This window comes from Crinia signifera, chromosome 2 (genome assembly GCF_055691185.1).
Source record: "Crinia signifera chromosome 2, ASM5569118v1, whole genome shotgun sequence".
Lineage (NCBI taxonomy): Eukaryota > Metazoa > Chordata > Amphibia > Anura > Myobatrachidae > Crinia > Crinia signifera.
The window spans coordinates 141,943,593-141,967,449 of NC_139218.1; the positions used below are offsets into that span (position 1 = coordinate 141,943,593).

A 23,857-nucleotide genomic window follows, 5' to 3' on the forward strand; every position below is an offset into this window, starting at 1 on the left:
TAATCTTTTTTTTTTAAATTGTTAAATGGGCAGTAAAATGGCATACTTTATTCAGCAACAAGAATGTTCCTTCCACACTTAACCATGTCATGTCCTCTATGGTAATATTAGGATACCTGTTTTTACTGCTTTTAAAACACACGTTATTTAATGTTGTATATATTTATTCATTTTGGTGAACACACACATACATACATACTACACATATGCGCACGCATACACAATTTTTGTCATAAGATCTTTATGTTTGGGTAGCGCAACCTCAGTAAATACTGTTTGAGGTCCTGCAGTGTGTATCATATACTTATAGCTACTTTTTATTTTCCATAATAACCCAAACGTTGAAGCACAACCCACCTATCCACCATAGACTATCATTTCAAACGAGAAACAAGTTGTCAACAAAATATTTAATCTAAATATACTCTACTTCTACAATACACCTGGTGTACCTGTTTCCCACTAAAGTGACTGCACATAGTCTGCCCTGCTGTACCTCAGGTAGACCAGAAGGTGGCACCACAACACCGGGCAGCATCAGATCTGAAAAGGAAACAAGCATCATATGACAGGAAAAAACAACTGCCACCTCCCCCATAGAGTAAGGACATCTACAGTATAATACCATGGGTTAGAACAGCAACCTAGTATTGTACATTGCAGAGGCATCTGCCATACATGACAGCAATTGTTTTTTTTAATAATATCTAGTGCAGACGTTTCTGGGAACAAAAATAACTCATCACTTTAAATGACTAAATAATAGTATACAAATTGCAAGCTTTAAAGTCACCTTAGAGTGTGCAAAAACCATATTCTATATGTATACATTGTTGTATGATTTAATAAACTATACCGAATGATCAGGATAATGTGACAGTGTAAAGGTGCCCATACACCAAGGCGATTTTGTCCGATTGCGACCAATCGGCCCGTTAAATCGGACCAAATTGTCCCTCCCTGACATGCTGTCGGGTCCAATGCGCGGTCCCGTGCACATTGGACCTGACCAGGCCACCCGACCGCCCGTTCCTCCTGGCGGCGAGGGGGGCAGGAAGCAGGGACGCATGCGATCCATCACAACGGATCGCATGCGTCCCTGGCGCCTGGAAGGTCCCGGCGGCTCGCAGGCTGTCGGGTGTCCGTACACTGCTGCGAGACATCGCAGGCAGTGTATGGGCACCTTAAGGATCACTTAACAGTCAGCAGAAATGGACAATGGAAAAAAGATATTTAATAAATTAATGGTTAATACATGAATTGTGAAATCACGTATTTACCCAATTTGGCTAAACAGTTTGTGTCCATTATCCAGTGTTTGGGAGCAAATTGTTAATTGTCATTTGCTCTCTTCCATTAATAGATTTTCATTCCGACCAGCCAGAATTGGCAGATAATTGTATAGTGTAAGCGCCAGCTTTAGAAATGTGCTGTCACTGGTCAACTACTCAGACAGGTTCTGAATGTTACTTATCACTGTTCAGATCTATACAATTTGACCATAACATGTGTTGTACTATTCAAGACAGACTGGCATTATAAGATTACTAGTAAGCCCCCGCTCGAAGCAAATGCTTTGAAACCTATTAGATGTAGTTTCACGAACGATAGATAGATAATGATGATGATGAATTATTTCAAGTTGACCATGCTACGAGATTAACAAAAGAAAGAGTTGTATCCTCATACAGCTAGCCTCAATATGCCATAAAGTGCGAGATGTCTGGTGTGACTGAACAACCAGGTCTGTGCAGCTTTGCCCCTTTTTTTTGGCATTAAAACGCAACACAATGTGACTGGGATGCACAAGGACAAGGAGACTGTGTGAATTAACTCCTATATATACACTAGAGGATATTATAAAAGATATCACTCAGAAAGGGGCTTTTGAGCAATATCTTTTAAAATGTCCTTGTGTGCATGCTCAATGTCATTAATGACTCCTCCTTGCAGCTGAACATGCAGGTCAATTTGGCTATATAGCCAACGACCCGAATGTTCAGCGAGTCCCGATGAAGTCAATGAACAATATAATTTACTGATATCATTCAGTGTGTACACACACTTCGATATTGTATACTATATTGATTGTGGTGCGTCGGGGAAGACAGCATTGAATAGGGCCTTGCAGCCATCTCCCCTGTCAGGAGATGGCTGTGGGAGATTGAATACCCCCGTCAGTCTCACAGAAATGTCATACATAACATTAATCAGCAGTCTCCTTGTGCTTCCTAGTTGGTAGAAGATTCTCATGCGGAAAGGTTGTTTGAAGTGACCGTACCAAAGGTGTAGGAGGCCACATCTGTATGGGTGTAATTGAAACATTCCAAAGTCCCTACCGGTCCCCTCCATCCCACCTATTCCCGGGTAATTATTACCCCCATCCCCCCCCCCCTTTGTTGCCAGTCTCTTCTCTCTCAAAGCAGAACAGGATTCCAATTATACTCCAATTCAGGAATGCTAGAACAAGTATCTCTGTTTGGCTTTTGCCAAGGCTAGATAGCCAAAGCCATCATACTGTTTTTCCCTAATGGGCATCATTCCAACGTGCCAGCTAAAATAACAGCCAGTTTATAAGGGCAATGAGATGGGTATCCAAGAGAAATTAGCTGAGGGTTTGGGCAAATGTGGTGTCCACCCACTGTGCACTATCAAAGTATGTATGTATGTATGTATGTATGTATGTATGTATGTTTCCTCCAGCTTCTGTTATGGTTCGTTTTAGTCCCACAAAGGAAACTATTGTCAGTCTGGTCAATTATAGCAAAGCATGTTCTGTTTATTTTAAGTAAATAATAATGATATTTATAAACATATTTACACATGGGGCGATTTTATCCAACGACCATATCCCTGTGTGTATGGGGAGATGGTCACTAGGAGCGCGCTCCCACGACCAGCCCAGTACTGGTCAGAGGAGCATGCTCCTTCGACCAGAGGCTTTCTCCTGCAGGGTCTCCGTGGTTTGGTCGCTGAGCGATATGAAGTCAAAATCGCTCAACCTCCAAATTGCTCCATGTGTACGGAGCTTAAGCAGTCATGTGGCAGTCATCCACTACCATCACAAAACAGCAAGCAAATTGCATATTATGCGAAGCACGCTCTTTAACCCATGCTTAGGCCATAATACGGCTTGTTTGCTTGGGCAATGACTTTCACATTAACCAGTGAAATAGGTTCATGGCCGAAGAGAGCCTTTACTTACCCAACATTTAATAGCCATAGATTTGTCCATATAAGCAGAAGACAGCACGCTTTGTGCTGCTTGTTGGTGGATTGTATTTGTATGACATTACATATATAAGTGTCTATCTGTAATAACTTTCCTACAATAATATAATTTGTTGTTAGATAACCGGTGACTCATGTGTACTACAGTGCTCAATATCCGTTTATATGGTCTGCATACCTCAACCACAGAGCCTTAAGAATATGTATATAAGAACAGTAGCAACTATTAAATGGTACACTATAGTACAGACAAGATTAGAGGAGATGCTTATTCTTCTTCATTATATGTGTGTGGGTAAGTGGCACGTGTGATGGATAAAAATAGGATAAGGGATATAGGGCCTTATACTAGTTCACTCTTTCTGACAAAATACTTCTTAGATGGACAAAACCATGTGCACTGCAGGTGGGGCAGATGTAACATGTGCAGAGAGAGTTAGATTTGGGCGAGTTATTTTGTTTCTGTGCAGGGTAAATACTGGCTGCTTTATTTTTACACTGCAATATAGATCTCACTTTGAAGTAAAACTCCACCCAAATCTAACTCTCTCTGCACAATCACATCTACCCCACCTGCAGTGCACATGGTTTTATCCATCTAAGAAGGATTTTGTCAGAAAGAGTGAACTAGAATAACCCCCATATTTACTAAAGGTCAAGTTTAGTAGATTTCAAAACAACAACAACAACAGGTGTGAATCAATGTGTTTCTGGGGACAAATTTAGTGACATTTAAATAAGACAAAAATGCTGATAAACGATACATGACCAATGGTCATTATCGGGCTATCCAAATAGGGATAACTGAAAAAGGTGCGGCTTTAACGTATTGGATCCGGAATAAATTCCGATGACAATGTGTTATCGCGAATATACAGACTGCATATTGGGGATTGTGCTTTGAGTGCCTGAGGAATCTGAAGCATAATCCCCGATAACTGCTGGGTTATTGGAGCGAACTGGAAAGCCCTAGACAAAGCCATTAGCTGCGGGAATATAATCACAGCTATTGGATATCGCCCTAAGTAATAGATATCACCTCACGCCTTACCGACTGATCTCCCACTTCATCCATTCAGAGATTAGGATGTATGCCAAAGCATTTCATCCCACCTCTGAGAAAGTCATGGCACATGATAAAACACATTGGGTAGAAGTGCACATACAAGTGTGCACAATTCTATGCAATCGTTCTATTGTATTGTTTGATAGGTTACTGTGAATATTATAGTTAAATTAAAAAAATCGTGAAATGAGCTCATCTCTCTTCTATGACAGAGAATACAGACAGTAAATAATTGGCTGTGATAGATTGTGAACTGTTGCCAAGCAATAAGCTTCAGGCAAAACCTCTTATATGACAGTAGCACCATTCTGCTTTAACACAATAGCCCAGTAAGGAAACAATCAATCATAGTTGCACAAGTACAGTACTGCTGTTTCTAAACACATCAAATATAAATAAAGATCTGAGAATGTAAAAAAAAAAAAAAAAAAAAAAAAAACTTTACCTGCTCCGCCTATCATTTTCTCAAGGACTGGTGGCCAAGTAGAAAAAGCTGGGAGAAGATTGGGATAATCCCACAGAGTGTAAACTGTGTGGATAGAAACAAATATGTATATTATTATTTTTTTTTTGTGTACAAACAGTTGATTTATGCTACTTTAAAGACATGATCTGTATTTTGTCAAACCACCATGTTACAAAGTGAGTATTAGTTTCTCTTAATTTCCCATCTTATTTGTAAGACATAGCATAAACAATAAATAGGCATTTAGGGGGTTATTCTAGTTCACTCTTTCTGACAAAATCCTTCTTAGATGGACAAAACCATGTGCATTGCAGGTGGGGCAGATGCAACTTGTGCAGATATAATTAGATTTGGGTGGGGTTTTACTTCAAAGTGAGATCTATATTGCAGTGTAAAAATAAAGCAGTCAGTATTTACCCTGCACAGAAACAAAATAACTCACCCAAATCTAATTCTCTCTGCACATTTTACATCTGCCCCCCTGCAGTGCACATGGTTGTGTCCATTTAAGAAGGATTTTGTCAGAAAGAGTGAACTAGAATAAGACCCTCAGTGTTTTATAGATGTTCTTAGGGGTTCATTTATGAAGATCTACTGAAAATGGGCTGTTGCCCATAGCAACAGGAACAAAGCACCAGGTATGCGTAGCTTTACTGGCAGCACAAAATATGGGCAAAAACACAGTGCACAAATCATGCACATTACAGGAAATTGTGAATAAGAAGAACCTGAATCGATTAAAATGGTTAGATCAGGTATACACTCATAAAGTTCACATACTGTACAAAACACTGTAGTGAAATCACAGCTGTTTTACTAGGTTTATTTTTGATGCATTCTGCAATCAGAGTATGCTGCCATCAGCAGCACTTTACACCCAGATTTCAGTACCTGCAAGTTATGTCCCCTCAAACAGGCACATTTACATCTTTTATCAGATGCATTCTGCTTGGTCATGCCCTTATACTTTGCCCACACACCCCTGCGATGTAATCTTGTAGTTATTTCTTGAACTATAACCTTTGTATTATTCTAATCATTTTTTAAAGTTGAAATGCACCAATTTTGTTGTGCTTGTGTGTGTGTGTGTGTGTGTGTGTGTGTGTGTGTGTGTGTGTATAAATCCATCTCCCATACTATCCAGTGTCATCCCCGCCACTGATCTTACTGCATCTCATCGACACCCCCACCCACTCTGTCCATGGCCCTTCTCATATTGAAGGGCCCATGAAAATAAGCAAGTTTTTTACATCCAACTCTGTCAGGTGCCCACTGTGCTCATTTGTTAATCCATCTTTATTAAAGTGTATATATGTGCGATATTGACCGTACACACACGCTGATATTGTTCACGATATCAGTCAGTGACGTCACCTGCCACCCGTTCTGTACATGCAGTCAATGACAATATTGCTAGATTGAGCTGCATGTACAGATGACAGGGGGGGTAACAACTTGCAATCGCATGTATCGTTAACTATATTAACTGTAAACACTGGAGGATATATCGATATCGTCCATATCGTTGATGATAGATTGCCCAGTGTGTACCCAGCTTAAGTCTGAAGTTTCGTTTAGATTTGGGGTGGGAAAGGCATAATGGAATGGAAGTAAATATATCAAAGTGGAATTTATAGCTTTCTTGAATAAAGAGTTCAAGGTTTAGCATCACCTGCTAGAGAGCCAATTAGAAAGTTGCTATTATTGGTATACGCTTTTGCATAACAGAGGAACTGGGTTAATATTCCTGGTAATGGCCATTCCAAATATATCAAGGTTGGCTAAATTATTCAGATTACTTTCCTTTAACTGCATTATGCAGACAAACAGAAAAAATATGTATGAGGTAGGGCGATGGTCTGTAGTACTTACACAGTCCGTTTGATTCTTATTTAGACAGCTCTGATCTTTTCATATGAAACAATGCATCATTAAAGAACCACTTGCTAGCAAGGGTGTGGTTATGCTTTGTGAACATGACTTCTACTATAATACATTAATCATACACACACCTTATTTCCCAACACTTAATTCGTTAGCATGAGGAAGTTGTCACATATTACACTGTTTATGCAATGGTCTAAATACACACACACACACACACACACACACACACAAAAGTAAAAGCACAATAAAACTGAACCCTGAACCCCAGCATATGTATGTGTGGGCCTTGGTGCCATGGCTTTTAAGGACTCTTACATTTGTGAACGTGATATCCATTCTATAAGGACTGTTCATACAGTCAGTTCCATGTCCTGAGGTTTATAAGGAATCCTGTTGTAATTAGCCTCTGGGAGATGTAATATACACGTTTCACAACATGGCAATAATTTAAGGTTTAACCTGTTTAGCCCAAGTGAAAGTGCGCCTAGTCATACACCCAGACCCTACATAGGCTAGAACATATAGCCACATAAGCATTACTAAGCTGCCCATTAATATTACAATGCCACTGGGTATTTGGTAAGCAGATTGTTTATATAACTGAAGCATAAATGTTCTGTGTAAAAGTCTGTACTCACGATGGGCCTAATTCAGACCTGCACATTTTCCCTCAAATGTACAAAACCATGTTACAATGCAGGTGGGGCACATTTAACATGCGCAGAGGGATTTCCGGGTTTATTTCCTAAGATGGTAGTTCTATTGAAGATCGGATGTTGCCCATAGCAACCACTCAGAATCTACATTTTTATTTAGCACATTGAATCTAGGAGATCAAATCTGATTGGTTGCCCATAGCAACATCCCACCTTCAATAGAACTCCCATCTTAGTAAATAAACTCCTTAGATTTGAATGAGGCGTGTTCAAACGGATATCTAAATTGCAGTGTAAAAATTAAGCAGCCAGTGTTTACCCTGCATAGAAACAATATAACCCACATCTAACTTGCTCTGCACATGTTACATTTGTCTCACCTGCACTCTTGTCCATTTGACAAAAATGTGCTTTGGGATCAAGTCTGAATAAGGCCCAATATGCTTTGGTAAATGATATAACCAAAGAGATATGCACGGTTTCCATAAGAATTACCAACGTCAGACTTGATTTGTAATTGCGTGTGTGAATTTAGTACAGATCCATCGACTATTATGGAGGGAACTAAGCTATCTCTGCTTTCTGACTTCATCTTCAATAGAAGAGCAAATGATCACGCTTTCAGTTCCTCCGAGTGCCTGAGTATGCCAGTATCATCAGGCCATCATCATCTCCCTCATCAAGTATGATTCATTCATTGTGTATCGCTGCAATTATTAGTGAGTGTAGGCTACTGCCAACAAGTATCACTACATGACTGCAATGTCTTCTAAAGCAGCAAGAAAATTATCACAAGCTAAAGGTACTTGTGTATTATCACGGCGCCCCCGATATTAAGTCGCACAATTTTTTTATCGCATGCCATACACCCGATGTACTGCGATGCGATGTAAGCCCCCTATACGATGTTAAATTGTAAAAGCACCCTAATGGGTGCTTACAATGTTAAATGCACCCCCCAGTATGAACGTGAACCCGAAGTGTGGCGAGCGCAGCGGCACGCGTCCTCCGACCTTTTCATACCCCCACTATCCACGTCGAGCGCAGCGAGCCACCGAGCCCGAAGCGTGGCGAGCCCCGCGAGGGGACGCGTATACTTGTGAAGTAATGTACTGGGCTCGCTGCGCTCACCACGCTTCGGGCTCGGTGCGCTCGCCACACTATATAAAGTCTACTCCACGCCGACGTGGATAGTGGGGGTATGAAAAGGTCGGAGGACGCGTACCGCCGCCCCTTGCAGGCTCGCTGCGCTCGCCACACTTTGGGTTCATACTGGGGGTGGCGTGGGGGTGCATTTAACATTGTAAGCACCCATTAGGGTGCTTATACAATTTATAATCGCATCGCATTGTATGGCATTGTATGCCATATACAATGCCATGCAATTTTAACATTGTATGACATAGCGGGACATCGCATCGCATACCATCGCATGCCTTATGGTCTGCGATGCGATGGGTGCCGTGATAATACACAAGTGCCGAGTACTTTGTAGATGATCAATCCCAAGCTAGCAAACTCCACAAACCTCCCAACAGGTGTAGTATAGCAGGTCGGCAATGTCTAGGTCATCCCAAAAGGTCAACATGCACAAGGTCAACAATAGGAAAAGGTCAACATGAGTTTTTCCCCTTTTTTGGGGTCAACACCTGAGCTTGTGGACCCCCCAGTTGGAGTACTGCATAAACCCACATGTCTTGCTTTACGCACCATGTCTCCCAATCGGAGTCCACATGGATGGTAAAGTATAGAAAGTAAAAAAAAAAAAATGGAAGAAACTCATCTACAGCTTTTAATGCATCGGCCATTGCCATGTCAACCATACGTTGTCGACCTATAGTATTGACTGGTGACCTAGGAATTGTCTGTCAGCCATCCGGATACCCCTACCAACATTCTATGCATTGGCATCAGGACACAGCCAAGTCCCCTCAGAAAAGTTAGCCTCGCCATATCACATTAGGCGCCAGGTCATATCACACTTTTGAGGGTATACAATCCCGGGAGCTATTTCAGACAGGGGAAATAATGCCCGGCGCCTATTCAAAGCTGCCGTTTCTGACAGCATTGATGGCGGAATTCGACAAAACAGATCCGACTTTAAAACCAGTCGGATCTTTTTTGTCGTAAATAGTCGTGGACTGTTGAACCCACGTCCGTTTGCCGGCATGCCCCCTTTTCGACACTCGACAAGCGGGACATTGAATTCCACCTGTCGAGTTGCAGGTAAGGTGGCCGAAAACGGCCTAGGATTGCGACTGTGAGAATGTCCCCTAGGGCAGGATTAATGCTATTAAGGTGTTAGACAACAAAATGCTCCACACCCCCTTACTACATCCTTGTATTGTTGTGCGCATCATACCACTCAATGTTACTGGGAGACAAAAGTGAAAGGGCTCGCTATGTGGATTGCCCACAGTCAATCAAAATGTTCATCTCTGTATGTGTATTTGTGACCATCAACAACACATTCCTGTATAGAGAGAATACCTTCACATCAGTGCTTTTGTTAAACACACAGCATCATCTTTGTGACTGAATAGAACTAAAATTAATTTATGCAAGCTTCATGTGTTTGCACCTTAAAGCCATTTACGTGTTAGGACATGCCCTTCTAGACAAGGAACACACAATAACTAGCGCCTCACACCAGATGCCCCGTCTCTACTCGTTCATTGTAAAGGCCCATACACACTGGGCGATTTTGCACTGAAAGCAGCTCAGTTTTGTTGTTTAAGCTGCTTTCAGCTCAAAAGCCATCCAGTGTGTACAGGCCAGCGGTGTCTCTAAATGCGCGCTCCCGCATCATTGAGACCTTCTGAGACAGGTTAATAAAAAAAAAACTATACAAATGGATTTACAATATAAAAATAGAACTTAAAATATTGCTGTTGTATTCCTTTATGGTTAAAGCACCGTGGCGGAGGGTGATTTTAATTTAAAATGATGAACATGGTGCCCACTATGGGGCTCATTCAGACCCAATCGCTTGGCTTCAAATTTGCAGTTCAAGCGGTTATCAAATGACCACGCATGCGCACGGTCCACAGTATGCATGAGCGAACCTTCCCATCTCAGCCATCGATGGAATCTCAGCCCAGCGATCAGGTCTGAATTAGGCCCTTTATCTCAGTTTTGTCTATGAAGAAATGAAATAAGTATGATCAGTAAAGAAATGGCAACCTTGAGATGCTTGTACTTTCTAAAGCTACAGCTTAGAAAACCTAGTAATTCTTGGTGACAGCATTGCATGAATGATGTATTTTATTATGGGAGGTACTGCACCTGACACAGAAAGTTGACAGACCAGGTATACAAGTTAGCAAGAAGAAAAGCAATAATGTGCTACAAACATATATATATAAGCATCAAACCTGTTGGATAAAGATTTCTCTCCAGTTCAAAAATGATGGGATTCCGGTTGTGGGTGTAGAGGGTCACAGCATCTCCCTTGTGGACATACACTTTGACAACATTCAGCTCCTCTTTGGATGGCATAAGTTCAGACAGGTTCTCAGTAGTTAGAGAAGGAAATGCAGAGCTGATATCCGCTCGCAGCTTTCTCCTGTTCAAAAGAAAACCTCATTAATGACACCTAATATAATGCTTAGTGCAATGACTTTTCCTGACATGGACCAAAACCTCCACCAGTGAAGTGGTCTCACTAATGGTTTCACACTATTTACCTCTAGTAATCTAACATCAATCATGAAGGATTGTCGGAATGTAAATATACATTGTAGGAATGCAAGTTCTCAAAGGCAGGACCCTCTACCCCAGGCATGTCCAAACTATGGCCCTCCAGCTGTTGTGAAACTACACATCCCAGCATAGTTTTAGCATTCCCTAATAGCAAAACTGTGGCAAGGCATGATGGGACTTGTAGTTTCACAGCATCTGGAGGGCCATAGTTTGGCCATGCCTGCTCTACCCTCATATGCTTTTTTTTCTCTATTTTTCTCTCTTTTTTACTCCTCACGCCTTTCAACAGCACTGGCCCCAAGGGGCCGAATGTAACGGTTTGTGATCCCAGTGTGTTGGATGATCAAGTATTTTTAAAGGGGCAGTTATTTACAAGGGAAATCATGCCTGCTGTCTTCTACCAGCATCCCTCACAGATGTCGGACTTGCAACCCATTGCATCTGGCCCTAGGTCTCTGCAACCATAATAATTATATTAGTGTCCTGTCCCCGGATGCAATAATCTTTATTTGCCATGTAAGAAAAAAATCATGATTATAAAAAAAAAATATATATATTTTTTTTTTTTATCGTAGCTCTTCGATTTAAATCAGATTTTTATATAAATTATCAAATAATACAAAGTTCTTTTGAAATACTGTAACTTTAATATATTTAATGTAAATGACTTGACGGTGTGACCAGGAATCATGAAATGGCACAGCAGACTTTACACAAAAATCTCAAACTGCAAAAGGAAAGAAACAGCAAGGAAGGTAAACATTACAATACAGTAGTTGGCAATTGCCTTGCCTGATTTGTAAATCTGAAAAAGCCTAAGCATTAGGTTTATTGAAAACCTTAAAAAGAAACACAAGTTTTTCAGCTTTGTCAGTACCCAGGTTTTTCTCAGTTTTGACTGCACCCAACCAAGTGCATAACAGACTTGATTGATAATTAGAGAATTTGCAAATGGAGAGATTATTGAATAACTGAGCACAGGGGTATATGGAGGGTGGCTTCGGTGGAGCCGAAAATAATATAGGGTGCCGCATTTTACCCCTCACCTCCCTCCTCTGCTGCATCGGGAGACTCTGGCAGGGGACAGTGGCGCCACATGGGTGCAGAGTCTCTGTCCACATGCAGACAAAGATCCTGCACACCTCCAAAAATGGGCACCACCTTAGAGGGGACAGGCGCTGGAGGTCTTCCTGCACCTCTAGTGTCCGTCAGGGGAGCACATGGCACACAGTACAGCCCTGAAAGTGCGGATTCTGGGAGTGCTGGTGGCTGTGATCTTGCAACCCCTGGCAATGAGCAAGAAACACCCAGGCATTGTCCATGCAGGTAAGCGACAGTAGAGTGGACATTATGTCTGTAAGTGGCACTACAGGATTGCATTATGTGTGTAGCACCACAAAAATACTATGGGGGTTGAAAACTTTATAATTATGCCATTGCGTGTATAGCGTAATCCGAAGGTGCCGGGAACACTAATGCCACCAAGAGAAGATGCAGAAAGAGGCATCTTTCCCATGAAATACCTGGCAGCAAGTATTTAGAAGCATTACTGTGTAGCATCATTTGTAAGTGGCTTTTGTGTGTGTGGGATATAAAATGGAGTATGCGACATAATGGTGTATGGCATAATATGTAATAGGCATTATGGTGTGTGGGGTATAATATGTAATAGGCATTACGGTGTGTAGTGTTCATTCTAGCATCTTTGAACACCCATGCAGTTCAAATCAAATCAAATTTTTATTTGTCACATACAAGTCATACATAGTACAATATGTAGTTAAATGCTTATACAACTGTCCTACATTACGTTAGGATAAGTAGATCGGCTGTGAAATAGTGAAGAGAGAGATTGTGTGGGGTAGGTCTAGTAGAAGGAAGGAAAGTCCCGGTACTAGGAGGTCTGGTTGAGAGCTGTCTGTCAGAAAGTTGGATATCCAGCAACACAGGGATGGGCTGAGGCCCAGGGTCTCCAGTTTAGTGGTGAGTATAGAGGGGATTATAGTATTAAATGCTGAACTATAGTCGACGAACAGCATTTTGACATAGTTCCCCCTTCTGCTGTCCAGGTGGCTCAGGGCTGTATGAGGAAGGTATGCAATGGCGTCCTCAGTAGATCGGTTAGGGCGATACGCAAACTGTATCGGGTCTAGGGTGGCCGTTAAAGAAGTGATGAAGTCTCTGACCAGTTGCTCAAAGCACTTCATCACTACTAAGGAAAGGGCCACTGGACGGAAGTCGTTCAGTCCGGTGGGCTGTTGTTTCTTGGGAACCGGAACAATGATGGACTGTTTGAAGCATGTTGGGATGATGCACTGATCCAGTGAGAGGTTGAATATCTCAGTGAACACTGGAGCAAGCTTGTCTGCACAGGCCTTCAGGACCTGACTTGTAATGCCATCTGGTCCTGCTGCTTTCCTTATGTTCACTCTCTTGAATGCCTGAGTTCCTGTTCCCTGTCTGGCGTGTCGTTGTCTGCTGTGGTGTTTCTAGCAGAGGTCTGGTTTGAATATCAGTGCTGATATACAGACATCACTTTGCTAGAAGCTCGACAGCAGACAGCGACACCCCAGGCAGGGAAGAGGAACTGCATGGGTTTTCACAGATGGCGAGTGCTAGAACACTAGGTGTGTGTGTGGCATAATATGTAATAGGCATTACAGTGTGTGTGGCATCATGTGTAATGGGCATTACGGTGTGGAATGGGTATTAAAGTGTGGCATAATATGTAAAACGGCCATTACATATTGTGTGGTACAATGTGTAAAGGGCATTATTGATTGTGTGGTATAATATGTAATGGGCATTACGGTTTGTGTGACAATGTGTAAGGGGCATTACTATAAGAAGGAAAATTGACTAGCGAATGTGCATGGAAAATTTGTGACAGAATATGTGTTTGGATCATAAACTTAACCATCTTGCACTGTGACTGATGGAAAGTCAGCATTTGCGGTGGTAACCTGTCATTTTGTGGAAAAAATATACAGATGTGCCAGGTGTTTTTGAGAAGGGTCTGGGATGTCAGCGATGACCACTTCCAGCCTGTCTCAGTCACAGATTAATGGAAGCCTCAGACCTACTCACATTGATTTGCAGAAAGTATAATGCTTTCATTGGGTTATGAAATGGATTTGCGAGTGATTAAAAATCCATTCGCATTTCTCTCGCAATTTTGCAAAGGGTGGTTATTCTTACTGTCTCAGCTACAGGTTACCAGATTTTCATTACTTGCTACAGTTTCTGAACCAATTTCCTTTTTTCACCAATCTATTGGTTTCACTGTTGAAACAACATTGTGGTCAGACAAGAGGACATTGTCTAAGTAAAAGGGTAATGAATGTGGATATATTTCTAACTTAAGAGCTTCTGCAGTTAAACATTTACCACAGTAATATGGGTCCATTAAGTATGATTTAAATAAAAAGATGTGAGAACACTGACCTTGACTGGTAATCTGACTAGATTTATCCTGCATGCAGAATCTTAATCCCCTGGCGATAGCGTCGCGCGGGACTGTGGCCATGAAGAGATGTAGGGTTATTTTCTAAGCAGTCTCTCAGATCACTTAAAAAATGGCTGAAGTTGCCCTGTGTGTAGGCACCATTACTTTGTGATACAAAGGTAACTTGTACTTTAGAGTAAACACGTGAAAAAAGCAAAATCACCATAATAAGATTGAGGAAGGCCACGCAAACAATGATATCTGGTCAAGATTTGCGTCTCTCTTCTGAATGGATCACTAGCTCCCATTCACTATTACAGGACTTTCATCAGGCTGCTCCCATCCATGGAATGCCCTTCCACGCACAATAAGACTCTCCACTAGCCTCCAAACTTTAAAGCATTCCCTGAAAACTCAACTCTTCAGGCAAGCCTATCATATTTAAGTTCTACACACATAACCCTCTGAGGCACTTATGTATTATATAGCTTCCCTTCTGGACTTGTAACTTGATGGGACTGCTATGCTATTACTGGTGCCTGTCCTTGTGTTTCCCTCCTATGTACCTATAGATTGTAAGCTTGCAGCAGGGCCCTCTAACCCCCAAGTCTGTCTGTTACCCAGTTTGTTTTATCACTGTCTACTATTGTAAAGCGCAATGGAATCTGCTGCGCTATATAAGAAACTGTAAATAAATAAATAATAAATAAATACAGCTAATGTGATACCAACTAATTACTATCTGATATCTTTTAACATCGGATACAAGTTAATAGCTGGACACAAATACATAGTAATCTGGTTGCCAAATTCAATTATTAAAGAAACCTACAGTCAAATGTGTCACTGTCATGGAACGCCAAGCTGCATATACCTGGCGTGAGGAATGTATCTAGATTATCTGGATAATTTGTCTGAAACTGACAGAACTGCAACATGTTCAGTAAGTATAATAGACCATTTCAACTAGATCAAAGCTAAAAAATCTCATCTTGAACTATTAGGTAAGTGTTTTAAATATGTCTTAAGAACATAAGCATAAATGTACAGCTAAAATGTATTAGTCTGTAGCACCCACTAAGCAACACAGTATCACAGAGACATCAAAACGTGGAAACTACATACTGGGTAGACTGTACTGCAGTGTCATGTCTGCTCTAAGAAGGTTGATAGTCATTAGGTCGACCACTATTGGTTGACAGGCCATAAGTCGACACATTAAAAATTATTGACATGGCTCAGGTCAAGAGGTCAACACACACATTAGGTCAAAATTCAAACTTCGTATCTACGTCGACATACATACAATGTAAGTGTACCGCGTTCGCTCGCTACGTTATTATATTCTTCATCTATGACTATCTGTATACTAAAGAATGAAAATAAAAACACCTGTTTTGGAAAAAAAATGTGTAAAACCCATGACAATCTTTTTCATGGCGACCTTTCTCATGTGTCAACCAATAGTGGTGGACCTATTTATTGTCGACCTCACCACGTACTGATGTTTGTTTTTCCTTATTATATGTGCAGTGTTTCCACTAGGCATGATGAGTTAAGGGCTCCCAAATGTCAGATGGTTGTCTGGCTACACAGTTCCCTAATGAAAAGCTGCCTGACCTTTATTACAACAGTCGTTTGCACTTTGTAAGCTAAACAGGCACAAAAAAAGTTAATGTGCCCTAATTAGCCACATGACGAAACTTTGAAAAGGATCAGAATGCCAATGCCAGAATACCGACAGCTGGCATCTTGATTGATAAGTATGCTTGGTGGGCTAGCGTGCAGCCAGGGAAGGGGCTGTTAGCTTAGGCTCTAGTGGGGTGGGTTAGGCTACATTTGGGGTTAGGCTGTGGCGCCAGGGGTTAGGTTTAGGCACTAGGTGGGAGAGTTAGGCTAAATCTACACATTGCCTTTTGACAGGTCCCTTTTTAAAGGAGATTGCACATTTAAGTCTATGGCTGCATCTACACATTGCCTTTTAGCAGGATGCCATTGAAAAGGAGCTGTTTATAAGGATGCTTACTCAAGACTTACATACAAAAGCCTGCTGCATCCTGCTAAACAGGATGTGTGTAGACGCAAGAAGCTTCATCCCTCTAAACAGGATCCTGTTCAACTGCGTCCTGTCAAAAGTCAATATGTAGATGCAGCCTAGGGTCAGACTGCAAGGGATCGTTAACGCGAGGGAGTAGGAGGAGAGGGTGCCAGCATCCTGACCACCGTGATATCATATGTATCCCCTTACATATATATGTAACATACGGTGTGAGAGATACAGAAAAAGGTTTTAGGGTTAAACGCTTACATCTGGTAAATACTGAAAAGAAAATCATTAGAACAGTGCAGCAATGAAAATGTTGCCATTATACTTCACCCTTGACCCTACTAAGCAGCAACATAAGGGAACATCCTGACCTAAACAAAGTAAACCACCAGGGCAGGCCTAGCCAACCTGTGGCTCTCCCGCTGTTGTGAAACTACAAGTCCCAGCATGCCTTGCCACAGTTTTGCTATTAGAGAATGCTAAAACAGTGGCAAAACATGTTGGATTGTATAGTCTCACAACAGGAGGGACACAGGTTGGCCAGGCCTGCATCAGGCAGTAAAAACAGTGCAGCAATATGCACTAAGCTTCAAAAGTGATAAAACGGATAGTGAGAAACAACCAGCTTCTACCTGTAATGCCACAGACTGTGTTTGAAAAATGTCAGACAGGAGCGGATTGGTTGGTTATCACTTTCCATTTTATCACTTTTGAAGCTTAGGCCCCTGGTCACATAATAATATAGGATGCTTTGTTGCCACCAACACAGAGCAGACACCGTATACAAGCTGCAGGAGTAAAACAGGAACAAATGGGTCTACGTACTAACACTGTGTAATGATAAAGTGGGGAGAGATAAAGTATCAGCCAATCAGCTCCTAGCTGCCAAATTGTACTTTGTGTTTGAAAAATGCCACGTAGGAGCTTATTGACTGGTGGTTTATCTATCACCAAGACTTAGTACACAGACCCCAATGTTCGAAGATGGATGCTGTATACTGCTATATACTACAGAGCCCGAGCGGCGGCATCACCTGTCGGAGCCTTTCATGGCCGTGTTAGACCTCGCTTTGAAGGGCTTGGCAAACATGACCGGAGCCTGCAGAAGCCGGGGATCCAGGCGCTGAAAACACTCAATACATAAATACGGCGCCGGTGTCGGTGCAAAGCATGAATTATTCTCAGGGGGCTGCCATGTTTGGTCCGTCCCACAAAAGTCTCCCTCTGGAAACCACAACCTATCCGGAACTGGCCTGTTTGTTGTTATCATGGTTCAGAGAAACACCCAGGGGGCTTGTTCTGCAGCTGCACACTGTGGAAAAAGGGACGTTGATCGTGTAGCCACCAAAATACTGTGTTGTGTTATTATGGCGTGTGGGAAAACATATGTAAGGTGTATGGCTGTAATGATGTTCATACACGATGTTGATATCCAAACTGGTTTCCTTGAAGATGGCTTAGGATGATTGTGATGTACAGTATACCCCTGGTTTTGTTGGAGGTTTAAAAATATTTTTTTAATAAAATATACAACAAAAACTGTATATTTCCTTATACACTGCAATCAATTACACTGCACTGCATTTCAGGAAAAGCGGTTACAAAACTGTAGGAAGGGTGTTGATTGTCCACTCACAATATTGCAGTTTCAAGCATATTATTATTACTTGGTAGTCTACAATTCACCATGTCAGAGGCAGGGAATGCGCTTGGCATACCAGGGTTTGTGATCCTGGCAATCGGAATACAGAACACTGCCATGGAACTCCAAGATCATTCACAATGCGGGTGCCAGAATCCTGACTGTTGGCACCCCAAATACAAGTATGCACTAATGGGGTAAGGATGGAGTTAAGCTGAAAGGGGTTGAGGGTTAGGCATTAGCAAGGATTTAGGGTTAGTCAGTTGGTAGGGAGAGTTAAGGAAGAGGGTTAGAATACTACCTTGACACTCCAGCTGTTGTTGAACTACCCATCCCAGTATGCTCTGCATCAGATTTAGCATGGCCAAATAGCAAAACTGAAGCAGAGCATGCTGGGATGTGTAGTTCAACAACAGCTGGAGTGTCAAGGTTAGCACTCGAGGGAATACTAGGTACCGGAATTTCACACATCGGAATGCCGCTGTCGGTCTTCTGAATCGCAAGCATCAGGATCCCTATACCATCCTCAGAGGCAGAAGAGGAAAGCTAGAAAGGCAGCGCCAATGCTTATTAAATATATAAATAATGTAACTGTTCTAATAGAAACAAAAATGCCCACTAGAACAATAAATAATCACAATTTATTTATAGATTGTACTCATGAGAAATAAAAAAAAGATCCTGGGCCAGATGCACTAAGCTTTAAAAGTGATAAAATGGAGAGTGATAAACAGCCAGTCAATCAGCTCCTACCTGCCACGTCACAGATTGTGGGCTAGATGTACTAAGGTAAAAATGTGGTAAAAACCCAGTTTTCGGGGGTTTTACCGCATTTTTAACTGTACTAAAACCTTCACCAGGCAGGATATCATCACATTTTGGTGGCGATACCCTATAAAAGCCTATGGGCTTCTATCTACCGGCCGACCCCCACGGCAGATGCTGACCCCCCTAACCCCCTGGCATACCTAAGTTCCTAGGCTCCAGGAATCCTGACCCTGGTCCCGGAAGGTAAAATCCTCCTCCCCCTAGCAACACAGACGGAGGTCCTTCCAGCTGCAGGGGGGAGGACTTCTCCCAGGGATGTGATGGAGACCCCCTCACACCACAGGTATCGCTGGGGTCTCTGTCACTGCATTGCGATGCTAGTCACATATGTTAGCATCGCTGTGGAGGGGAGGCAATGTATTTTAATACATCTTGCCCTGTGTTTGAAAAATGTCAGACAGGAGCTGATTGGTTGGTTGTTTATCACTGTCCCTTTTATACCTTTTGAAGTTTAGTGCATCTGGCCCCCTATGAGTTAGTAATGACAGTGGCAAAATAAAACAGTAGACTGGGTGAATAGTCAATACTCAGGTAACAGGGGGAAATTTACTGAGATGGGAGTTCTATTTCACATGGGATGTTGCTATGGGCAACCTATCAGAATCTACTTTTTTATTTAGCGCCTTCTAGAATATAATAGATAGTATCTGATTGGTTGCCAATAGCAACATCCCATATGAATAAATCTCCCATCTTAGTAAATTTCCCCCTGTTACCTGAGTATTGACTTGCCTGAGTATCTTGACGTTCTTTTAACCACCAGCTTCCCGCCGCCAGGATATCGTATGTATCCCGACAATACACCATAGTCCTCTCATCCATTACCAGGTTTTGTTCCAACCAGCCAGATTGGACAATAAATATGTAGATCAGAGGTGGGATTCAGTCGGTTAGCATCGGTTCTGCAGAACCAATACCTAATATACTATCCGTTCTGCAGAAGCGTTTGCTAAGGAGCGCCGCGCTGTCCGCTCCTTGTAATTTAGACAGAAGCTGCCGCTCACAAGGTACTGTAAAGCTGTGACAGCTGGGCAGAGAGCTGCATGCTGCCAGGCTGTATACACAAAGCAGGTCCGTGGCTATTTTGAATGCTACTGCTGCACCACGAGCCAATAGGAGCTTGCAGTCCGGCAGCCAATAAGGAGCGGCAGTGGTGGCTCCTTATTGGCTGCCGGGCCGAGAGCTCCTATTGGGTTGCGGTCGAGTGGGAGAGTTCTAAATAGCCGCGGATCTGCTTTCAGTATACAACCGGGCAGCATGCAGCTCTCTGCCCAGCTGTCACAGCTTTACATCGTGCATGGCTGGCGGATCTGTTCTTTACATAGTGCGGTAGTATTTCACTCCCCCTTGACAATGAGCAATTTACTCCCCCTGGCAATGAGCAATTCACTCCCCCTTGGCAACCAGCATGTATTCCCCCTTGGCAATAAGCATGAAGTCCCTTGGCATCCAGCATGAAGCCCCTGGCATCGAGCAACCCCCTTCCCCTAGCAATGATCATGTAAGTAAGTGGCACTATGTTTCAAATATGTAATGGGCATCATGGTGTGTGGCAAAATGTGTAATAGGCATCACGGTGTGTGGCCTTATGTGTAATTGGCATTATGGCGTGCAGCTTTATGTGCAATGGGAATTAGGACATAGAACCTGTTGTTATTTTATTTGAATCCCACCACTGATGTAGATGTATGGCCAGCATTAGATACAAAATCTGTCTCCATCTCTTGTAAGATTCCCTAGATGTTGTAAAAAAATCACAAAAGCAATGTCTTCTCAATCATCCTTTATAAAAAATAAAAAAAACGAGAATAAGAGCACAAACTAAAAGTGTAATATTAACACCCTAGTCACTATTTGGCCATGCTAAAACTGATGCAGGGCATGCTGGGATGTGTAGTTCAACAACAGCTGGAGTGTCAAGGTTAGCCATCACTGCCCTAGTGGAAATTACAACCACGTTATCAATAATGTGTCTTCTGTCCGCTGTTAAATCCGATACAAATCATTTCAGGGGTGTGTTCACTTATAGACTATATGTTATATAGAAGCGTGTCAAGCTGTCTCAGCTGTAAATGGAGGATATTTTACTCTCTTTATAACAGATGTCTTCATATCATGGTTACATGGTAAAAAAACAACTTTCAACTATTTAATTTCGTTTTGCTTAATACACACCCAAAAAATAAATAAATAAATAAACAAGACAAAATGTTATAAGATGATCTCTTGTCAGAAAAATGGCCTCAGTTAGCCATAGAGGTGCGCAGCCCATTTTATTAGAGGGTGCACCATTGAAGGGGGAATGTCTATCACCACCTACTGCACGTGTCTATCACCGCCTACTGTACATCAATGTAAAATGGCCACCACATCAATTAAAGAAATGTAATGGCCCCCACAGTAATTAAACAATCCCACTGGCCCTCACAGTAAAACAATCACACTGGCCTCCACAGTAACACTTTCATATTGGCCTTTAAAGTACCACAATCACACTGGCCTCTGAAGTACAAACATAATCACATGGGCACATGCAGTATTTAAACAAATATATTGCACTCACTATAATTAAATACAGTGTCTCCCCCACCCCAAGAAAAAACCCTGTCCGTGCATTAAAGGGGGTGAATCTGTCCATCTTAGGGCTATTTTACATTATCTGGCTTAGGCCGGATGGCAATACGCCAGAGTGCAAAAAAGCTGTGGTGGGCTGTTAATGTATAATATGGGGTTTAGGGTGCTTTCACAGTCCTGCCACGGCCTGGCAGCAGTCCTCTTCAATGGATACATCCGGGTCCTAGCCGGTCTGTGGCCAGACCGTCCCAACATGACAGTATATTACACAGGCAAATGAGCCTTAGAGCTGTTTCACACGCTCCGGCTGACGCCGGGCGGCGAAGCCCTGCAAGGCCAAGAAGCCGTGTCATGCACAGAAGTTTACAATGGTTGGGATGGCCACAACCCGACAGCCGTCCTTTCCAGTGGTGACATCCGGCTGTAACCGGGCGGATGGGCCATGACCGTCCTGTGTGAACTTACACAATCCTGTCCATTATTAACTACTGTGTACGGCACGGCTTTTGTCCGTGCGGTGTGTTACCGGCCGGCGTCAGCCAGAGAGTGTGAAACAGCCCACACACATACACACACACCGTTTTTTGGTGTGCAACTGCAGCTTTCCTCGCACCAACTTGACATCACATTGAGACCCGGCCTGCACAATTAATTTGCCAAGCATGGCAGAAATATATGTAGATATATTTAAAATATTTTTATATTTTATTGGATATAAAACACAGTGGTGAGTATTGCGCTGTAGTATATCAATTGGCTCTAAATACCTCTGGGTACTTGTGTATTTTGGCGGCGCCCATCGCATCGCATACCATAAGGTATGCGATGCGACGCGATATCGCGCGATATTGTACAATGCCATACAATTTTAAAATTGTATGACATTGTTTATGGCATACAATGCCATACAATGCGATGCGATTAAACATTGTATAAGCACCCTAATGGGTGCTTACAATGTTAAATGCACTCCCACGCCACCCCCCCACTATAAATGTGAACCCGAAGCATGGCGAGCAGCGGCGTTACGCGTCCTCCGACCTTTTCATACCCCCACTATCCACGTCGGTGTGGAGTTGAGAATAGAAAGTGTGGCGAGCGCAGCGAGGCGAGGGGACGCGGATACCTGTGAAGCCCGCAAGGGACTCCGATACCTGTGAAGGTATCCGCGTCCCCTCGCGGGGCTCGCCACGCTTCGGGCTCGGTGGCTCGCTGCGCTCGCCACACTTTCTATTCTCAACTCCACGCCGACGTGGATAGTGGGGGCATGAAAAGGTCGGAGGACGCGTACCGCCGCCCCTCGCAGGCTCGCTGCGCTCGTCACGCTTCGGGTTCACGTTTATAGTGGGGGGTGGCGTGGGGGTGCATTTAACATTGTAAGCACCCATTAGGGTGCTTAAAAGCACCCTTTAGGGTGCTTATACAATCTTTCATCGCATAGGGGGCAAAAATCGCGTCGCATCACATGCCATCGGGTGCATGGCATGCGATGCGATTAAAACATTGCGCGGTGGAGATCGGGGGCGCCGCCTAAATACACAAGTACCTACCTCTGTTAGTACAAAATGAACCCGGACACACTGTTTATAATAACATTTATATATAATAAAATGTATATATAATAAAATATCAAATTTTATGTACTATATTTTAGTTCATTCAAAAAAATATCACATAAGATACAAGGTACAATATAAACAATATAAATAAAGATAATAATAAAATAAATCAAAACAAAAAGATAATAACTAATGAAATCATATAATAGCAGCAATTTGCGGTTGGGTCTCCACGTTTTCTATATAGCAAGCTTTCAAAAGCGTATATTGTAGATATATGATAGCATATAGTTGCAGTTAATATCCACAGGCTGTTAGCAATTAAAAGTCACAAGGATCCATATAGCATGAAATCAATATGTGGGAGATTGTATAACTGACGGCAGTCTTTTTAGCATGTAGGCAAACACGCATATATAATGGCTTTAGCCGTGTTACTGTAATAGATTGGGCAGAGTTAGTTTGTATAAAGCAATATGTTAGAGCTTAATTCCTCTCCCTTAAATCAAATGTAGTCCCCACCAATAGATTGGCTTTGTTGTTAACATGATGGAAATGATTTGTATACCTCACCCCACTGTGGGCGGCATACGCCGCTAGTCTGAAGGTATTCCACTCCGTGGGAGGCACTTAGTTGTTCCAAACTTTTTCTGCGGATGGAAAAAAGAAAATTATACAGCGCTAGGTTTGACTGAATAAAAGGCTAGTACAATTTAACCAATAAAATACATTTATTATACATCAATAAAATACA

The 23,857-nt window shown here is 42.3% G+C and overlaps 1 protein-coding gene across 2 annotated transcripts in view; it reads right to left on the minus strand.

Annotated features, from left to right (window-relative positions):
* EIF2D (eukaryotic translation initiation factor 2D) overlaps window positions 1-17,793 on the minus strand; it is a 60,288-nt gene extending 42,495 nt beyond the window's left edge. The window contains exons 1-4 of one of the 2 annotated variants that reach the window (XM_083173045.1): window positions 17,535-17,793; window positions 10,681-10,871; window positions 4,743-4,826; window positions 497-543 (exon numbers count right to left, since the gene is read on the minus strand). In XM_083173045.1, the coding sequence (XP_083029171.1) occupies window positions 497-543; window positions 4,743-4,826; window positions 10,681-10,871; window positions 17,535-17,770 (558 nt within the window). In that variant the 5' untranslated portion in view covers window positions 17,771-17,793. Of the gene's footprint in view, window positions 1-452; window positions 544-4,742; window positions 4,827-10,680; window positions 10,872-17,534 lie in introns of both variants that reach the window. The other variant, XM_083173047.1, reaches the window with a different exon arrangement.
* Window positions 17,794-23,857: the final 6,064 nt, after the last annotated feature.